The sequence below is a fragment of the Lampetra fluviatilis genome, chromosome 36 (assembly GCF_964198595.1).
Source record: "Lampetra fluviatilis chromosome 36, kcLamFluv1.1, whole genome shotgun sequence".
NCBI classification, from domain to species: Eukaryota; Metazoa; Chordata; class Hyperoartia; order Petromyzontiformes; family Petromyzontidae; genus Lampetra; species Lampetra fluviatilis.
Window position 1 is genome coordinate 4,915,597 of NC_136310.1, and position 15,859 is coordinate 4,931,455.

General features: G+C 44.9%; 1 protein-coding gene across 4 annotated transcripts in view; it reads left to right on the forward strand.

Moving 5' to 3' along the window:
• LOC144945029 (ephrin type-A receptor 4-like) overlaps nucleotides 1-15,859 on the forward strand; it is a 154,197-nt gene that overhangs the window by 20,752 nt on the left and 117,586 nt on the right. For all 4 annotated transcript variants that reach the window (XM_078873203.1, XM_078873205.1, XM_078873206.1 and 1 more), the window contains exon 3: nucleotides 1,331-1,997. In XM_078873203.1, coding sequence (XP_078729329.1) covers nucleotides 1,331-1,997 — 667 coding nt within the window. The remainder of the gene's footprint in view (nucleotides 1-1,330; nucleotides 1,998-15,859) is intronic.

Genomic DNA, 15,859 nt, shown 5'->3' on the forward strand with positions numbered 1-15,859 from the left:
TCGAGTTTGAAAATTACACACCACAACGTAATTGTTCGCGGGGTAATTGCACTGCTCATATAATGATACTGACACTTGGGTCTCCCTCTCAAAAAGAGATAACGAATCTCAATGAACTACCTTCCAATTAAATAAGTAACATATCCAATTCGAAATGCAATATTATATTCAGCCAAATTTCTTAGATCGCCCTTCCACTGACCACCACAGCAGTATGAATGGGTAGACCGCAGTGAGTCGAGGGTTATGCAGCGTGTGGTGAGTTAAAGTGTGGATACTCACACCTCTTACAAGCTATCTGGCCGTTGTTTAAAAGGAGGCCAAAATACCCTCTTGAAGGGTTCTCCAGGGATACCTCAAGAGGAGGCACATCCATAAACCATCACGCAAACTGCGGTCATCCTCACAGCGGCTTTTGGTTTGCCATCCAACAAAGACGGTCACTGCATCTCGCGCTTTCAGATGCGTTTCTGCGGCCGTCTGGAACGCTCTGCTTTCCGAAATTAGAAAGCCACTGGAGCTATGCACCTTTAAATCCAGATTGAAAACTCGTCTCTTGAAAACTTTTTTCGTGTTTATTTTTTTGTCCTTCACCCCGCAACTCCGATTAGCACGGTATGGCTACGTACAATGCGAAAGAAGTGCAATACTGTATCCATGCATACATCCACCAGCAGTAGTGTGAGGAAGTAATTGCAGGGCTGCGCCTTCGCCGGTTTCCCTCTTCTATTCAGCGTTTTGTCGATTATTGCTATCTAGAAGGTTTTTTTTGTCTGTAATTTGACAAATTGCCAACGTGAAGTTTGCTGTCAACAAACACTTATCAAGAAAAAAATTCCCACTTTAAATGTTGACATTTTTACAAACATTGACATTTTGACAGTGCAGTTGCTGCGTGTGCCGATTTATTTCGTCGAAAGCTTTAATACATCAGCGCTGTCCATCTGTCTGTAACATAGAGTGCAATGACTCACGTCAAGATTTTAGTTTGAAGTTGTGTTGCTGTAAGAGGCTTATATTACATAAAACCAAAAATAATGATTTAAAGGGTTACCCAGAGCATGGCGATAACAAATCAGCGATAATGGGGGAGCGCTCGCAAGCGCTTGCTTGCCTACAACTTCGTTGCTTGTGACGTCATCCCGTGACATCACACGGCACACGCCCTGTGACGTCAACTAGTTTCGTGACCCGGATGGCAGCGTTATCGTCTCTCGTTGACATTCTTTGCGATGACAAAACGCACGTGGGAAAGTGTCACAGAATCCAAGCACCGTGTGCTTGAATGATTTTTCGTCCTCGATTGCGTTTTTTTTTCTTGTTTTGACAGTGGGAAGAGATCAGCGGCTACGACGAATATTACACCCCCATCACCACCTATCAGGTCTGCCACGTGATGGAGCCAAACCAAAACAACTGGCTGAGGACTAATTGGATTTCGTGCGGGGGCGCCCAGCGGATCTACATCGAGCTCAAGTTCACGCTCCGCGATTGCAGCAGCATCCCGGGCGTGGCGGGCACGTGCAAGGAGACCTTCAACCTGCACTACCACGAGTCGGACAGCGACTCGTCGGCTCACGTCGACGAGAACCAGTTCTTCAAGATCGACACCATCGCGGCGGACGAGAGCTTCACGCAAGTGGACCTGGGCGGCCGCATCATGAAGCTGAACACGGAGGTGCGCGACGTGGGCCCCCTCGCCAAGAAGGGCTTCCACCTGGCCTTCCAGGATGTGGGTGCGTGCATCGCGCTCGTCTCCGTGCGCGTCTACTACAAGCGCTGCCCGCGCACCGTGCGCGGCCTGGCCGTCTTCCCCGACACGGTGACGGGCGCCGACTCGTCCTCGCTCATCGAGGTGCGCGGGGCGTGCGTCGACAACTCGGTCGAGAAGGAGGCGCCGCGCATGTTCTGCAGCGCCGACGGCGAGTGGCTCGTGCCCATCGGGAGGTGCGTCTGCGGCCCCGGGTACGAGGAGGTGGTGGTGGGAGCGTGTAGAGGTAGGCGCTGGATCTGTGAGACGAGAGTTTGCGTGTGTTTCTGTGTGTGTTGTGTGTGTGTGTGTGGGAAGCGGTGGTGCAGTGGTTGTCGCGCTGCACTACGATCCCGACGGACGCGTGTTCGATTCGCGCTCACGGCCAACACCAGTGACGATTATCTGAATGGGTCTTGGGCCTCCCCTAGGACGACTCAACCACAAATGAGAATCTGGTGCTGTGTGTAAAAACATCACCACTGCGGAGACAAAGGCGGGGGACCATTTGTCTACGTCTGTCTGTGTGGGGTCCGTCTTACATTCCGGAGCGTCTTATAATCCCAAGAATACTGTGTGTGTGTGTGTTATAAATGGGTACGTTCGATGTGTTGTGAAGTGTTCGTGGTGCGTGTGATTGGGCATCAGAGGTGGCCGGGTGGCTTTAGAGGGTCACTTATCCGGTCCCGATGAGGTCTAGGATTAAAATCTCGGTTTCAGCCATAGGTGATTAATCTGGGCTCCCAAGTGGAGTGCGTTGAAGGTCCTAAGACAATTCACCAATCATTACAAGCAAAAAATGAATCCCAATAATTTATTTTACGTTTTTATAAAGTGCAGAAGACAAAATAAAGGTCTTCAGAGTTCCGTGCAGAGAAAAAAAACTATATATTTCATGTAACATGTCATAGAAAATACCTAGGTTTTTTTTCATATTTAAATGGGAGAATCTCAGCATGTCATAGAAAATACCTATTTTTTGTGTTTATATTTAAATGAGATAATCTCAGCGGTCAGGCACAATACTTTCCGCAGAAAATTCAAAATCTGAGTTGGTCTGCCACCCAAAAACACTCTCTATTGAAGGGAACACTTCATACGAAATGAGAGGTTATTTGTGAAGAAATCTCAAAAGAATGTCAGAAGAAGTTTTATGGTATCCACTTCCTCGGGAATTTTTTTGGCACAGACCTGCCAGAATTATGAACCGATACTTTGTCTCACGACGTGAAACTGACGGCACAATTGGAAGGGCATTGGAAAAACGGAGAGAAAAATGCCCATACAGGTGGCTGGGTTGGGTCAGGAGGCTGATCATTGTGTCAGATCAATGAACCGGTACCTCTGAGATTTAAGTTAAGCCTTGGATGGAGAGCCCACGTAAAAAAAAAAACATGTTATCTCGTCCAGTGGATTTGTTGGTTTCAGCCAGGTCATCACTGGCTGCTCACATATACCAACAAATACAAGCAAATTATAGTTTTTTTTACACTTTATTTTATTCATCCCAGCCACGAGGGATCAATATAGAGCAGAAGACACGGGGTTAAGCACCCAACCACATGTGTAAGAGCAGAAATATTATGTGGATTTAGCATGAGAACTATTGAGGACACGTCGGAGTCGTTCTGTACATTCCATTCAGGGATAATCACCTCGTATAACCCACTGCTCAGGTGTTTTAGAAGCGTTGTAATTGATGGTTTCACTGCACAGCTCAATGCCAACAGTACAGACGTAATTTATTGTGTAAGAAAATCCATAAATGCTCAAGGAATTGGCCAAGTAATTCCAAGAAAGTGCCTCCTAAAAACATTGCCTCAAAACCAAGTAAGGCAGTCGTGGTGAAACAAGAACATTTTATTCTTTCGCAGGTTATACCGCGCGTTGTTGTTCGGCTATGATGTCCGACGTTTCACTCCACGTGCTAGGGAAACTTCTTTTCTCTCCAGAAAACTTTTGACGTTGGGATATCGTGCCGAATGGCACGCAGTGAAACCCGAAAATGCGTCGGAGAGCTGTTCAGCATGACCATGAAACTTTATGTTTTCATAGAGTATTTTTTTTTTACATACTGCATACAGTTCATGCTACTTAAGCAGTGTCCATTTTGCTAATGTGAATAAAATGGTGCTCATGTAAATAATTTTGAAACGTGACAAATCGTTGCACCACGTGCATGACCCGCTTCGTCCTGGGCAATACTTTAATTGTGCCAAACGACTATCTCCCAGGAATGCAACCCCACTATTATTAAAAGCGTAATTGCATTCCCCCCTCACATGTTATTGCGGCAAACGTCACCGCGAGGCTGTGTGGGAATGCACTTCGCAGTTGATGCGTTAAACGTGTTCATTAAGCCCAGCTTTGCCTGCAGAATTGTGTGTGCTCTGCTGTATCAATAGAGCAAAGTTCTCATGCAACAAGCACAGATGGATTGGAGCTGGTATAACATTGACTTGTGCAGGGAGTGGTGGTGCACTGGTTAGTTCTCCACTTTGAATCTGACTTCCAGAGTTCAATTCCACTGCCACGGGGCAGTGTAGATCATTTGTTGGGTTGTGGTCTGCTTAGCTTACACGTTCCCTCCCTGCAGGGTCCTGTCGCTGCCACCCACTGCCAACTGTCTTGGGCTGTGGTCATCCGTGTAAAAGAGCTGGCTTTGCTCACTGGGCCTTACCGGCTGACATAAAGCCTGAGTCTGACATCTAACACCAGCAGCAAGCGATATCTTAAACGACCGTGGGTCTGTTCGCTTTCACCAACCCGAGCTGAGCAGCACGGTGAATATTCTTAGGTTTTTTCGGTAAAGTCACGTAGGTAAAAAGTTAAAATTAAAATTAATAAAAGTAAAATAAAATAAAAATAAAAATCACGACGTTTCGGAGGCAACACAAGCTTCCGTCTTCAGGTGGAACCGTCACAGCACGATAGCTGTATCAAGTGATTGATACGATAGCTGTATCAAGCAAATGCAGCTATCGTGCTGTGACGGTTCCACCTGAAGACGGAAGCTTGTGTTGCCTCCGAAACGTCGTGATTTTTTTTTTACTTTTATTAATTTTAACTTTTTACCTACGTGACTTTACCGAAAAAACCTAAGAATATGAATCCTTGCAGTCACGAAAGCTTCAAATCTAGAATCAGCACGGTGAAGTTATGGTCGAACAATCTCCCTGACCACGCGTACGGTGGGTTGACGCTCAGCACTTCCATTTCCTGGGCACCTCACAGCCCTGTAGCTAAAACACCAGGCAAGTCCTAAGTGGTCACCCAATCCAAGTACTCACCAAGATCAGCCCTACTTAGCCTCCTCGATCTGCCATCACTGGGTGCAGTTCGAGCGATTTGGTCGTGATAGTGTTAACCGTCGCACAGTAAATATCATGGGTTGTTTTAAATTGTTTGGAAAATACTTATACGGTATGTTTTTTTGTGTTGCGCTGTGACATGAACTAAGCGAGAAGTTGTACGAAATTGCAGGAGTGATACTGTGCTGCTCCAGATGGACACGTTTATTATTATTATGCACCACAATACACCACATGGCATTTCTCTTTTTTTTGCCTGCAGGGAATAGTTAATATAACATTTCTCAATTTATAAAGTTCCTGTAAGCCTCAGGGTCCCTTCCAAATACACCTTTAATAGTCATATATTATTTTATACATGTACCGTTTATACCCCGCGGATACTGGGGTATAATTTGAGGGGCATTTTTCCTATTGTGCTTTTACCTTTAGGGCGTATCCAGTATTACAAACTGATGTATTACTCTTTTCTTCCTTGACATTTTTCAAGAATTCTCTTTATTTCAGGGGGTAAAAAATACATGTATCGGGGGGGCAGGGAACCTTTACTCTCATCGCAAGGAATGTTCTGTAAGGAAGGTGGCATTGCAAGATACCTTGCCTATTGTATACTTTTCCTTTCAAGGCCACAGTGTTATTGAAGAACAAGTTGAGGTTGGTTATTTTTTTAAATACATATATACAGAAGATGTAATCTAGTCGACAAAGATGCTCTTTTGGCCTCGGTAAATTGTGCACGGTGCCGTCTCTTAGTTTGGCGAGCATCTGTGACAGGCGGGGAAGGCGTTGGGAGTCAGCGCCTCGCTTGACTGCCTTCGTGGCTCTTAGTACCGCGCTGACGTTGACCGCACCACCACGACGCCGGGTACTCATTATAGCGCCGAGTTGTCTAAAGGGGTCACGCACCCCCTCCTCGCCCCCTCCACTGCCCCACGCCCCCCGGTACGCATGGCCTGAAATCAAGCACAGGTCACTGGGAACCAGTAACACGGTTTTGCAAATCATACCGCCACTCACCACTCGTTGATGAACAGCGCGCTGCTCAACGTGAGCAGCGTAGGTTTAGACGATTGCGTGAACGCAGCGTTGATCGTTGGCGATCGCGTGAACAGATGTTGCTGGCTGATAATATCTCAAGAGTATGACTCCAACTTCAGTAAATTGCTCAATGAAAATATAGACCTATGGGTAGCAAGGAGAGGTGTTCGTTCATATTTTGTATAAAGGACAATTAGTGTTGCCTTGCAGCAACTACATTTTTCCCCCCAGGGTTTAATCTTGACAAGTGCTTGGATTGATGAAGACCAGGCCAATCAAACAGGTGTAGTAGGCATCGTGGGCAGTAGAGGGGGCAGTGGGGCAAAACCCACTCGCCACCTTCATGAACCGGCGGTGACCAGTGTGCTATGATGAAATTTAACATGTGTGCTTTCGCGACCAATACTGTTCACAATAAAAGTTATTTCGGGTTAGATCTCGTAAATATAAATGTGTCGTTAAACCCACCACCACCCGACACAGCCAATCAGTAGAGTGTGTCACGTACACAAAACGTGCCAATTAGTGACTACTTCAGTACACCGGTGTGTTGGAGAGTAAACCCACAACATTTGCAATTTGAGTACGGCGTTTCGTTGATAACTACAACCAGAATTTGTGGCGGACTTGCTGAAATATCTCTCACGGCCCACAAGGCGTGGCAAGAGGCCCTCATCCAGCCACGCATCGACAAAAGGTGCGTGGACATGTACACCACACACGCTCAACCATATCGGTGACAGCCCATCGTGGCTATGTGTCTGTGTGCCCGCATTCCTGCACTCGTTTGAATGTGGCTCAGCTAAAGGACTGAGAAGGACACATATGCATCAAGCGGAATGATCGCGACAAACTCGTCGTGAGAATGTACTGACACGTTGCTGATTGGGTAAAGGGTGGCTCCGATTGGAGATAATCATTACACACTTAATAACCGTGGTGGTCCCAATAAACAATGATTGTTATGGTGAAAATAAAATAAACGTACTGTAGTCGCAGCAATTGACAGGGAGTAATTGTTCGTGCACCACGCGTTAGAGACGTATGAAGCATCTACATTCACGATTGCCATTGACATCGGGACACATGCTTCATGTTTCGATTTGAAGCTTTCGTGACTGCAGGGATTCATCTTCTTGGTTCTTTCGGTAAGGTCATGTAGAAGTGAAGTAATAAAATAATAAAAAATAAAACTTAATTAAATAATTCTCACGACGTTTGTGGCCGAAACGTCGTGAGAATTGTATTTTATTATGTTTTATTTTTATTATTTTATTATTTCCCTTCTACATGACTTTACCGAAAGAACCAAGAACATGCTTCATGGTTACTTCGTCGGATTCCTCTAGTATAAATACAAATTCTGATTCCGATATTTGCAAAGCTAAAAGTACAGCTATGCAGTGTATTGCTCAAGCCACAGATGGAAAAGGGTCCTTCACTCGAGTGAGACCGAGAGCCACTCCGCAGGGTAATAGGCCTACTCTTCCACGCAGGCGATACATCTTGGAATAAGGGTACCATACCCGCACTTAACTCCATCGCATGCAACATGCCGATCAGCTAACCACTATGGATAGAGACGGAGGAGATTTAAGAAACTTGAGCCGTTGTTTAAACGGCCGCACAAAGAGAGTTACCGTACATCGAACCGGCGACCTCTGAATTGCAAGTCCAGTGTGCTAACCAGCGCATCAGAGTAGCATCTTAACGGCTAATACTGCATACCATATTTTCAGATGGTCAGCGATAACCCGTTGACTTTCCACAAATGGCTGGCATTGAGGCCTAAAGAAAACACAAAGTGCAAACTTTAACTCAGTCGTTCGGGACTAAGGCCCAACAAAATCCACCACCACTACAGAATTTGTTTAACTCTTGCAAATGCACTCGGCGTGCGCATTCTCGTGCCCACGAGCACCCCGAAATGCAGACTGAGCCCCGTACGTGCCTGATTCTGACAAAGACAGATTGCTGTTTGCAAAGACTAAACCCTCTCCCCTGTCAAGCAGATAAAGGGATGCTTGATGAGTTTAAATCGGTGTTTTCAATAGACATGCAAACCTTCGATTTAAAGCTTTCGTAACTGCAGGGATTCATCTTCTTGGTTTTTTCGGTAAAGTCACGTAGAAGGGAAGTAATAAAATAATAAATTATTATATTATATTATTATAATATTATGTTATTATTTTATTATATTATTATTTTATTATGTTTTATTTTTATTATTTTATTACTTCCCTTCTACGTGACTTTACCGAAAAAACCAAGAAGATGCAAACCTTCGTTAGTGACTGGATGCAACGGCGCTCGAGGGAGCGAGGCGTTCCTTTTTCCCCTCGAAGCCGTGAGAGTCGGGACGTCCGCTGTTCTTCACTCGCGACCTTACGCGACTTTGTTTGGCTTTGTTGGAGAGACGCCACGAAGCGACACTTGCTCTCACAGAATAATGAACTTCAGGGAATTTCGCTCGACGGCACCTCGAGAAGGCATTTCAGCCTGACGGCGTCGTGTCGCTATAAAGCAGCGACAGAAGTGAATGATTAATAAAAACAACATGTCAGTTCCACTGCTGGATGAAGCTCTCGCAATTCTACACTTGGTCGGGAGGGACGGGTGACCATTCTTCATCACACTCGCCAATGCCGCATGACGGATAGAAAATTGTCACCTTTCGCATTCCCACTAAACAAGTGTTTAACAGTTTAACACGTAGTAGGCTTTTCCCCCCAATATCATCCATAATACAGGTTTTTTTGGGAGGGGGTTAGATCGCTTAAATATATAAAAGTGTCATTAAACCCACCACCACCCGACACAGCCAACTAGTAAGGGTTGTCAGGTAAACAGAACGTGTCAACGTGTGTAGTGTATAGTGTAGTGTATAGTGTAGTGTATAGTGTAGTGTATAGTGTAGTATATAGTGTAGTGTATAGTGTAGTATACTAGTACAGCACACCGGTGTGTCGGAGAGCCAAGCCACAACATTTACAATCTGAGTACGACGTCTCGCCAGTAATTACAACCAGCTACATCAGGCGAGAGCCAGACAAATGTGGCTGTCGCTTGATGAAGCCAGTTGTAAAGAAGTGTTAATCGCTGTGCCGCGTTGCAACCTGGACGTGGTAACTGAGGGCCCTGTTCCAGAACATGTTGGGGGCCTTCGCTGCTTTTCCTTTTTTCCCTGCATTCACTGCTCAACAATAGTTGTCTATTTCCTGCATTTGTTTCCACCTCGCCCTAAGGAAAGCGCACGCAAAACATTGTACAGTTTATTGCGTCGCGAATGTAGGCGGGCTTGACAAAAGTGGAGGGAAACGTGGTTGTACGCAACTGTGACGGGTCCCAGGTTCAGGGAGGGGAGCCCCGCCCCCCACCCCCCTTTCACAAAATAAGGGGGCCATCCATTTAGTACGTACGCATGGAGGGGGGGTTAACCCAAATGCGTACGTTTGCGTACGGGGGGTCTACTGACAATGTACGCATAGGAAACGGGGGGGGGGTGAGTGAAACCTCGATAATAATTTGTCTACATTGGCCTTCAAATTAGTTAGATAGTCCGGCGGTGGACTATCTGTTTTCTTAAACACTTTAATATTATAAATCCTTGATCGTTTCTGCGTGGATTAAATATCGGCCGTTCTAAAGGATTCAGGGGGGGGGGGGGGGGCATCAGGCGTACGTACGCAGGTGGGGGTGTGAAAAGTAATCGTGCGTACAGAGAGGGGGGGAGGGGTCAAGTTTTGACAGATTTTATGCTCACCTACTAAATGGATGGCCCCTATGTTGGGTTTTCTATCTCGGTCACCTACAGAATTTCATTCGTGAGAAAATTAATTGTCGGCCGAGTCTCTGCCTCCCAAACGCGATGTTCGCATGCGCGTGGGCACGGTAAAGATATTATGACACTGGGTGCAATCTAGTGCCAGGGAGAAGCTGCTCCCCTATGATTATGGTGACGAGGAGTGGTAAGAGGTGGAGGGGCTCCAAGCCAACGTCGCTGCAGGGCCGGCCTGTGTGTGCTCTTTCCACGGTTCAAGTTGGTCTTGCATTGTTTTTCACGTACAATGCACAATTGATTGTGCTCGCGTGTGCCGTGTGTCGTCCGGTATGCATAATGTTTCGCGCAGACGCCAAGTAAAATATTGACCTTGGTGTTCCGTCGGCCGATAAATAGGTTATTCCTTAGTTTAGCAGAATGTACTTTTCAATATACATGCAATGCTGTTATATAATATGCTGAAGCAGCGCTTTGTGTTAATAATGTGCATATTATACACATATCAGCCTCGCTTTTTGCAGACCTAGCAACTGCACTTTATTAAGAGGCTGTCTCCGATTCAGAGCGAGATAAAAGGTTAAATTTATTGCGGACTATTTTAATGGAAGGAACCCAGCAAGTTTTAATGGGCACGTATTTGGAAATCACGGGCTACATGGTACAGAGTGGTGCAGGTGCCTTGTGACCCCCATTAATTATCTAAAACTTCTATTTTTTAAAGTAAGGTTTATTTAAAACAAACACGAATATGCAAAGGAAAACTAAAAATATCACGGATTAATTAATTGGCGGGGTCACAACACATTTGGACCACCACCCTGTACATCCAGTAGCACTCCTGGATGACCGTAGTTCACCAACCCTGCCTGGTCAGTGTGGGGTTGGGTGGCCAACACCACGCCCGGCCGCCTTTGTCTCCACAATGGCGATGTTTACACATTACACCAGGTACTCATTTGAGGCTTAGTCTACCTAGGGGAGGTCCAGAACCGGTTCAGATAATCGTCACTCGTGTTCACCATGAGCGTGAATGAAACTCGGGTGACTTGGGTTTGTAGATCAGCGCGCTAATATGCAAAGGAAAACTAAAAATATCACGGATTAATTAATTGGCGGGGTCACAACACATTTGGACCACCACCCTGTACATCCAGTAGCACTCCTGGATGACCGTAGTTCACCAACCCTGCCTGGTCAGTGTGGGGTTGGGTGGCCAACACCACGCCCGGCCGCCTTTGTCTCCACAATGGCGATGTTTACACATTACACCAGGTACACATTTGAGGCTTAGTCTACCTAGGGGAGGTCCAGAACCGGTTCAGATAATCGTCACTCGTGTTCACCATGAGCGTGAATGAAACTCGGGTGACTTGGGTTTGTAGATCAGCGCGCTAACTGCTACACCACCGCTCCACAAAGCAGCCGACAACACCTGCCTCATGTACATATTGCAAAGTATTGATGAAATACCCAAGTTAATAGTAGACACAGGAGGGGTAGATTAATGTATTATCTCCAATTTAATTCGATTAACTGTCATGATCCACGGTCATCATTTGGTTAAAGAATGAACTTTTTTTTACATTTCAGTGAATGGTAGCACCTCCCTAGGTGGCTGCAGGAGTGATGTGAACCCATTGGATGCAATGAAATATCAAACTGTCAGCCTTTCATCAATCCTACCGTGTATCATAAGTATCGTAATGTAAAAATAAGTAGACACGTTTCCATTGTTTCATCAGCGCGTGCTTTTAAAAATCTAGAATTCTCCATTCCCATTGCCACGCATTCGCACAGTATTTTATTTTTATTGCAAAAATTCTTCAGGTGGTGAGGTGGGCAACGCGATGGCGAGATGTTAACTCTCTCGCCTGGTGTACAGGAGGTCGTGGGTTCGATCCCGACCCTGACGCCTGCTGTAACTTCCAGAACTTCGGTTCTCCCCGTTGTCTCGGGGATTTTTCTTTAAGTCCTCCGGGTTCACCCCCCCCCCCCCACATAGAGAATCATGCACTTAGAGAGTCTTTGACTCCCGCAATAAATGTCCACGCGATAAGCCTCTTCGTCGAGCTATCATTTGCGGCCAGGTCGTTTCTGAAAAAGATCTACATAGCTCAGTGGGTCTTACCTGGTAAAACAAACAAAAAAGTGGTTATTTAATTGCATTGCAAATTCCCTTGAAGCTTAATCTCAACAGTATGTCTCCCGTGCATGCTGGGAGACGGCACAAACTACATTATCTGGCGGACTTTTAGCACGAGAAGCGCTGCTGCTGCTGCTGCCACTGCTATCCCCCCTTGCTGTTCATCGCCACACAAAGAGATCTCGTCAAGTGCCTGCAACGGGCTTCGAGCAATGTTACGGAAACAAATGCGGCGTGGAAACCAGTCGAGAGCTCTCTAGGAAGCACTCAAGGGCCCCCGCAAGGGTGGAATTATCAGTTGTGGATGGGAGACGACGAGACGACGGAGATAAAGAAATAACAATGCAACATTTTCTCCGATAAGCGGGATTCAAACGAAAGGGCGGAGGCTCGAGGAGCCCTTCTAATCCCACCCCAGGAAGAAGATGAAGGAAGGGAGGCGGGTGAAACTGTTACGCTAGGATGATGTTTACCTTGGGTCTCTTTTGAACAACGTTCTCAGCTGCAACTGTCTCTCTCGCTTGTTTACTTTGGGCCCCGAGAGATTATGCGGTCAATAACAGTCCGGGGGAGACAGCAAGCCAAGAGAGAGAGAGAGAGACACTTCTGTTGCAATATTTCCGCCCCCATTGTTTTGACTGGACCGGGTTTCAAAAGGGGGGAGGCTTTTTTCGTGTGACGGCGCTGGATTCAGACCCAGGTGGTTGGTGTCTGATACAGTTGCTGGCTTGTGGGGCTGTTAAATTTGACTCCGCTTTTCCCCAAGTCTTTTTTGTGTGTGTGTGTTGTTGTTCTCGGGAAAAAAAGTGTTAACAGCTCCAAAATGTCAACCGCCGCCACCGAGCGCAACGCGTTATGAGAGATGTAAAGAAAGACGCCTTGGGCTGAGGGATCAACTGTGGGGTTTTAACCTCCCCTCGGAGTTTCTATGTTACGTGCTGTGTTGCTAATACTGCAGGTCTGTTGACGCGAGGGGGATGATTCACGCGGGCGATGAATTGCACGTTCGTGCACGGTTCTTTTCAACGAATTCACCGATACGTCTCTTCTCACCAGCGTAAGGAAAATCATCGAGTTGCTACATTTCAACCATTTTGTCCATATCTCAGTTTCATTTATTTGGTATAGCCCTGTGAGCCATTCGGCTCTTGAATCGGTTGAAATCGCAACAAACAAAAATCAAAAACATGAACAAGAAAACATCTTAAAGTGACTATGTGACTATGTGCAAACAGAGAATCCAGGGAAAAACAGCAAAAAAATATTCCAGAAAAAGCACCGTACACCAACGCTGTTTGCAAAAATCCCAGTGGGATGCAAGTCAAACAACAACAACAACAACCACAAGACAACAATATTTGAAACTGCACCGAAAAGCTTTCTTTGATGTATTAACAGACCATCGTGATGCACCCATTTCTAAATGCGTACCCCATTCATAGAACGGGTGTACCCATTAAGGCACGTGTACATTTCCATTCGTAAATGGTGCGCCACATCGATGCATGCGGACACCACAGTAAGTCGATCGGAAGCTCGTAGCCTTATGCGGTAAAGTGTGGGCATTGCCCGAGACGCCCGGTGAGAATGGAAGAGTAGGCCAAATTACGCCATTCCCGCGAGCAGTGGCATGAGCAAATGATTGCAGAGCTGTACATTTATACAGAGAGAAAAAAAACTAAATGCTTCTCACATTTAAAGCTTTCGTGACTGCAGGAATTCATATTCTTGGTTCTTTCGGTAAAGTCACGTAGAAGGGAAGTAATAAAATAATAAAAATAAAACATAATAACATAATTCTCACGACGTTTCGGCCACAACGCAAGCAGCCGTCCTCAGGTGAAACCAGGTCTGTCGAGGCGACAGCGTCAGACTTTACCGAAAGAACCAAGAAGATGCTTCTCACAGTTCAGCAATAGAGTCATCTTTTTATCCAATTCCATGGGGGAGTGCGTTCCACAACAGAGACGCATTTCCCCCCAATTTGATGCACACGCCTGTTGGACGGAGATATTCATAATACAAGGGTGGATTTTTTTTTTTTGAGACGTAGATAATTGTTGTAATTGTGGCCGCTCCAGCAGTTGTACAATGAGTGTGGCCGAGTCGTGGAGGGTGGCTAACATGGGTAATAGTGATAACCTCACGTTAAAAGTGAGCTTAGACATTCAATGAGCTTGTTTTACCTGAACGTGTGGCGGGTGTTGGTTTTTTTCATATGATAGATGTTTGTTTTTCTCTACACTATTAACTTCCTTTATTTGTACAAGTGACAAGTGGGTCGGGCAAAAAAAACTATACATATCTATTTCATGGTAGGGGGATAAGCAGAGGTTGCACAGTTATAAGTTTTATTTTGTGTTTGCTAAATATTATTATAATGCCCAATACCTGTTTCTGACTACCTTGCCGTACAAATGCATGTATCACTGCACTAGCAGTCCTTTTCATGCACTGTATGTTATGCGCAATTAGGAACATCTCATTCGTAATTAAGACCAATCATGTGTTCCTGTGTTAGAGCCAGTATAGCCTTCACATGAAACAATTAAATGTTCATGCAAAATCCAATTTATGTTGTTTGTTGCTACACGTTTTTTATTTGCGCAGTGGAAATTGAATGCGATGGCCTATTTATAGAAAGTCTGAGAACGCAGAGACGAGGTGAGGAATGAGGGGAGTGGGAAAGGCAAAAGAGAGAGAGGAGACGGTGTTTTTTTAAATCAATAATTTCGATGTTAAGCATCTGAAGGTGTGGAATGCATCCAAGGGAGCGTAAATTGATGAGATGGAGCGATAAAATCAGCTCATATGCAGATGCTAGGTGGATTGATACATTGCAGAATCATGAAATGTAGAGACATTTTGAGGATTATGCTCTGGGTACAAAATTCTATGCAGTGACAAACATAACGTATGTTTCCCCATACCTATATGTACCGAACAGTGCGTTCCAACTTGAACCTGTGAAAATCTCGTGCCCGACATTAATCGTTTTAATAAAAACACGACACAAATTCAATTATTTTAGACTAAGAATTAACGGTACGTATCTGAGGCTATGAAAATATGACGTGAAATAATTGGAATTTTGCTTTAAATAAAAAATAAAAACGCTAAACGGCCCTCGGCTCAACACTTTGCTAAGCAAATGTGTACTCTTAAACAACACAGCCTTTACAAAGCTAACAAGAAATCAATGGGACATTATTATCTTAAGTTGGCACAAGGTGTGGAAGGTAAAGAATGCAGTTAACAGTCCCGGTTGTGGCGTTGACTTTTCAATGTCTTGTTTGGCTAGGTTCCTTCTGCTCTGATGGCCTTGGCGATTATACGAGGGATATACCATGGTCATACCGTCGGTGGTGCATCCTTAAATAAGTTATATATATTTTTTAAAAACGCTTTAATGAAATGCATAAGGGACCGTGGCCAATTACAACCAACGACAGTTGACCGTGGACAATTAGACTCAAGCCGAAACATAACATATAAAAAAAAATAATGTTTTTAAATATATGTATTTTATTTATTATGATAGAATATGGTATTATCATCAGTATGACATAGGTATACCAAGTTTGCAGTCGATACCACATTGGGATGTGGGTAAAAATTTAGCTACAAGATTTGAAGATACAACAACCACAACAACAACAGAGTGAGTTAAATAAGAGTGTGTAAAAAAATAGATGCATCCCGTCCCGCTTGATGCGAGGCCATGATTAAGAACTGTCCGTGCAGATCTTCTTGGTTCTTTCGGTAAAGTCACGTAGAATGGAAATAATAAAATAATAAAAATTAAACATTATAAAATAATTTTAATTTATTATATT